This window comes from Mixophyes fleayi, chromosome 7, assembly GCF_038048845.1.
Source record: "Mixophyes fleayi isolate aMixFle1 chromosome 7, aMixFle1.hap1, whole genome shotgun sequence".
Classification (NCBI taxonomy): Eukaryota; Metazoa; Chordata; class Amphibia; order Anura; family Limnodynastidae; genus Mixophyes; species Mixophyes fleayi.
In genome coordinates this window covers 44,482,395-44,487,942 of record NC_134408.1, presented here as the reverse complement: position 1 = coordinate 44,487,942, position 5,548 = coordinate 44,482,395, and the positions used below count along the sequence as shown (strand labels likewise).

At 37.1% G+C, this 5,548-nt stretch overlaps 1 protein-coding gene across 3 annotated transcripts in view; it reads right to left on the bottom strand.

Moving 5' to 3' along the window:
- Nucleotides 1–3,472: 3,472 nt before the first annotated feature.
- The window catches only part of MYH11 (myosin heavy chain 11), a 95,266-nt gene continuing 93,190 nt past the window's right edge, over nt 3,473–5,548 (bottom strand). For 2 of the 3 annotated variants that reach the window (XM_075179759.1, XM_075179760.1), the window contains one exon: nt 3,473–4,517. In XM_075179759.1, coding sequence (XP_075035860.1) covers nt 4,379–4,517 — 139 coding nt within the window. In that variant the 3' untranslated portion in view covers nt 3,473–4,378. The remainder of the gene's footprint in view (nt 4,518–5,548) is intronic. The other variant, XM_075179761.1, reaches the window with a different exon arrangement.

Here is a 5,548-nt window from a genome sequence, read left to right as displayed (position 1 = left end):
GCCAACATGATTTATTTATAGGGACTTGGATAATATGCCCAGTGGAGCGCTCGCCAGCAGGGATTCTGAGTAGATTGTAACTAAAATTATTTTTATATCTTTTTAGAACCTCAGTTTCTATTATGTCTGAAGGTGAAACTAATCTTTCATGGCGTTCAGTCTACATTTGTCCAAGATGTACAGTGTGTAATGTTTTGGTAATGCAGCCTTGAATAAGATGTGTCAAATGTTACAAACTGTGTCTGCGTAGGGTCAAATCCACCGCCAGCACGTCTCTTGGTATTCATGTTAAAGTAAAGCACATTCTATGTACATATCTGCATACTTGTTGACAATGTACAGCAGTTTGCACTCCACATGTTAAGGCTATCTCATGCAGATCTAAAGGGCTAATTGTGTTACCACCACCGCCACCATAAATTGGTCTGTAATTTTGAATAGTAAGGGGTCACATCTTCCATATTATTCAAGATTTATCCATTTTTATTAATTCACCATGTGTTAAAAAAAAATTGCAATACATTATTTTTTTTTTTCTTCCCTGTGTTAAAATGTAATGATGTACCAATATTGGTCATGAATTAATGAAGGGTACCTAAGCTTAAGCTTATATTTTGTATTTTATTATATGGACTACTTCATTTTTTTGCCTCATTGTAATTAATTACATTCAAATGTTAACACCCTCTCAACTTTTAAAACTCTGAAACATCTTGTTCTTATTTAATTGTAATTTTTAGATATGTTAACACTGTATATCTGGGTGAGTTTCTAAATAAACGTCCAGTTAATCGAACAAAATGAATAACATTTATTTCTATAGACTGATCATGGCTTTCACAGTAAAATAGGTCCATTAACTTACCGGAACCAACATGATGACATGATAGCATCACGCAGTTGCTGCTGAGTTGTCCGCTGCTCACTCAATGTTGAGAATCTCCTGGTCCACCCCAAAGGTGCTCGCTTAGATTGAGATCTGGTGACATAGATTCCACAAACATGACAAAGAGCTCAGTGTACTCCAGCTTGAGATGATGTGTGCTTTGTGATATGGCAAATTATTCTGCTGGAAGTAGCCATTAGAAAATGGGTAGACTGTGGCCATAAAGGGATGTACATTGTCAGCAACAATACTCAGGTAAGCTGTGTCATTTAAACAATGCTCGTTTTGTATTAAGGGATCTAATTTGGGCCAAGAAAACATTCCACGCCATTACACCCGCCTGAACCATTGACACAGAGCAGGATGGATTCATGTTTAGGCCAAATTCTGGTTCTACCATCTGCATGCAGAAATTATGATTCGTCAAACTAGGATGCTCAGAGATGCTCCTCTGCTGTTGTAAAGCATGGTTATGTGCAGCTCGCTGGTTAGCCTGATTAGTGTGGCGTTTGTGTGGATTTCCTCCGGGTGCTGCGGTTTCCTCCAGCATTCCAATAACATATTGGTAGGTTAATTGGCTGCTGACAAAAAGTAGCCCTAGTGTTTGTGTGTTAGGGAATTTAGACTGTAGGCTCCAATAAGGCAGAGACAGATGAATGGCAATTATTCTATGTACAGTGTTGCTGAATTGGCACTATATAAAAAATTAATGATAATTTGAGTTACTGTCACCTTCCTGTAAGCTTAAATCGTTCTGGTCATTCTCATCTAACCTTATTTATTAACGAGGCGTATTCGCCTTGTTCATTTTCTGTAAATTCTAGAGACAGCGCTGCGTGAAAATCCCAGCAGATCAGCAGTTTCTAACATACATAAACCACCCTGTCTGGCACCAATAATCATTCCATGGTCAAAGTCCCTTAGACCAAATTTCTTCACCCTTTCTGGTATTTGGTCTGAACAACTACTGAACCTCTTGACCATATATGCCTGCTTTTACGCATTGGGTTGCCATGTGATTGGCTAATTAGATATTTGCATTAACGAGCAGGTGTACCTAACAACATGACCACTGAGTGTATGACTATACTCATGGCAATGAGTATATGTAAAAACATATCTATTAGTCTTGGGAAAAGAGTGGCATCAAGATTTCTATAACATTTCCTAGGAGCAGTGCATTACTGATGAGGTGGTAATGGAATTTATTTTTTAATAAATAAAATAATTTACTATTTAAATATTTCTTATATGAAAAAGGGGCACTTCCTAAATTTGACAGAAGCATTTATAGTGGTACTACAAAAAATAAAAAGTCTGGAATTCTATGAATCAATGCACAAGTTTGCATTTAAACACAGATGTTAATTCATAGTTAATCCTGGATGAAAAGGATATCAGCTAAGTTCTGGGAATGGTGATTTCAATTTGGCTAGCGTCAAAGATATAATTAATTGTTTACTTAACGGAGCATTTTCCTTAATTTCAATTGGCAATGCATCTCTATGGTTTTTCTGCACCTATTGAAATGCATGGTCTAGTGAAATAAATAGGAAATCTCAGAGATTTTTTTTAGGCAGTCTCGACTTTGGCCTCAAGAAGTTGGGTCCCTTGGATAACAGGGATTGGAAGTCGGCCTTGTTAATGTGCATTTTTATTATTTACACATAGAACACTGCACTTTTCATATGTTGTTAAAAATGTTGGTTAGACAAATCTCAGAGCAATGTTGGGATGTTCAACATTTCTGGAGAAGTTTTATTCTATCCTACAAAATGTGATAGCCACATGTTAATGCTGTATAGACTGTTGCTACTGGGAGTTCAGGTGGGAATTAGAGCTCCAAACATACAAAGACTAAGCAATAGCTTTAAATTTAAAAGGGACATCAGTGCCTACTGCCACCATGTGGTGTAATATGACATATGCAATGCAAAAACTCACTTTTACAGGTAGCTCTGGTAAATTGGATAAAAGATGGGACTCCATGGGGGGTATTCAATTGTCTGCGGGTTCGAGCGCGGAAAAACTACTACCGTTAATACGGTAATCTCTCTGGGTTTCCGCTCGCAGCACCCTGAGCAGCGAGCTGAAATCCAGCGAGTAAATTACCGTATTAACGTTTTTTCCACGCAGGATTACCGTAATAACATTAATCCTGCGCGGACCGCAGGATTTTCGGCAATCCCGCGGACAATTGAATATGTCCCCATGAGTAAAAAAACACCCACAGATTGTCAATCATGACTTACTTATGAGTCCTTGAGTCGCCCAATATTTTTTGCAAATGTAGATTTAAAGAGTATATGGCATTATGGTTGGTGTAACTTGTTTATTGCTGCATTAATAGCAGTAGATTTTTTTTTATGTTTAATTGGGGAAGGTAAAAAAAGTCCTCATTTTGGCAGACCAGAAAAGAAATGGGCTATTTCTTAATTGTTCATGATGCAAATTGTATTTTGTATATCATTTAATGCTCTTGTAATTGAATGCTCTCCCCTCTTATTGTCTCCCTCTACCCCCCCAACTTACGCAATTGAAAATAAAAGTTTTAAAAATATATAAAAGTAAACCAACTCATAGAGATTGCAATAAAATTGAACTTTATTAGAGAAGCCAAATCAAAAGATCTTGCACTGAAAAATAGATTAGTAACAACGGGCTGTATTAAGATTCCACTATTAAAACCAAGAAACTCTCAAATACCCTCTTTTAATCATACCTCTAGCATATGTGCAGCGAATACAGAAGACCACTACAATGTAATCTGGTGCTTTATACTTTATCAGTGGATGTGGCTTTAGCACAATCCGGGTGCAGTAGGAAACGGTGTAATACATCTGGGGTTATTTTTAATCAAATATCTTTAATACTTGTGATCAGAAAGGCACTTGGTGCATGAAAGGTTAAGAAAAAAATATATATATAGAAATCTTGAGCATTAAAACGCTTGTTTGCACACTGGATCATAAAAGGATATAAAGTTTATTCCTTTGTGTCAGCCAGTGTAAGAAGGTGGGGAAACAACACTTTAAATTGTAGTTAAGTTTACAGATGTGTCTAATAGACCATAAGCTGTGCACATTACCATGGTATTGTTACAGACTTCAATCTATATTGTGATGTGAACACTAAAGAAATAGGATTAAATTTGGACAAGAGGTGCTAAGAGCATGCCCCTGCTGATGGTAACAAATTTGAGAGCTGAACCTTTGTCTTCTTTTAAAACATGTGTTAGTGGCTGCCTCATGAAATGCGTTGTGGCAGTTACTGTGTAGAGCGCAGATGTCTTAATCTTAAAGGAGCATGGCCTTCCTTTCACTTGGGTTCTGTGCTGCAGCAGATGGGCACCGTTTGGTGCATGTGCGCTGGAAAGAACGCTCTTCATTGCCAGAGCAGCCTGAAACACTGTTGCAGGCGTCTCGGGGATTGAAGGGGATAAATAAATTTGTGATACAGTCCAAAAGGCACGTGATGTGACAAGAAGTAGGATTAGTCGCTTGCTTTTGTTCCATTGTAATCTGTTTCTCGAGTTTCCATATCCTCTTCAGACCCATCTGCGTTATCTACAGCTCTCCTGTTCCCTGCGGATCGCCGAGGAGGGGCAAACGATGCTGGTTCATTACCCCGTCTGCCAAGCAAAAGAACAACTGTTAAACTCTCAATCATTGACAATGGACTATTTTAGTTGTTCTTGCCGGAAAACAGAGGAAACAAACATTTACAATGTCCGAATCTCTGTCACCAGCTCTCAGAATTAAATATTTAAAGGGATCACAGAGGTGTCACTTCCGAATTTCACTGATCAGCATAAATCTCTAGTGTTTGGTGAATATATTAGGTGTCTGGTTCTATTTATTTATTTTTCTGTGTTTCTTTTGTTTTGTTTTTTGTTTTTATAAAACGTTGTGAAACATGAACCTTTTTGTGTGGATCAAACTGGTATGTCTACTGTCAGATAAGTCTGTTGAGTATAAAAGGTTACATGAAAGTTAATATCTTTAGTAAATGAAGCTTACAGTTGATTACTTTATAAAACTGCATTTTCCATTTAATTCATCTGTCATATTTACCAAACATCTTGCAATATTTTTTTTATTCCCTGTCTAGATACGACCTGCACCTTAAGCCTTGTCAACTTGTTTCTGCTAATCTGTCTAGTTTTGAGACATTTTATATGATGTTTAATTATGTTCTAAGATCACTTTTATGATTATACTTATGAAATCAGCTGAACAAACATGTAGATGGTTTGTGTGTTACTTGGCCATTTTGCTTTGGATTACACAATCCCTGGGTATGTGTCCTTCCCCCTCCGTATTTACCAATCATGTCTCATATGTCTAATGTGAACATTGTCATAAACAACGCAGCCAAATCTGTGTGTTGGTTGTTTAAACTGACAAACGCACCCATCACTGACTGTGTTTCCTATTTATCAGTCTACCTGTTTTGTATGATTATTTTATTTAGGTGGAATAAAGACATATGTCCAGTCCTTCATTCTCAAAATGCCAAGTTGATATAATGGAAGATTGTTGATATTTTAATAGACTAGACTGCCTTGTATAAATACGCAAATTATTCTACAAGAGGCCAAGTAGGCAATAGTAAGTGGAAATGTGCAATCTATTACTCAGCAAATGTAATGTCAATTATTCA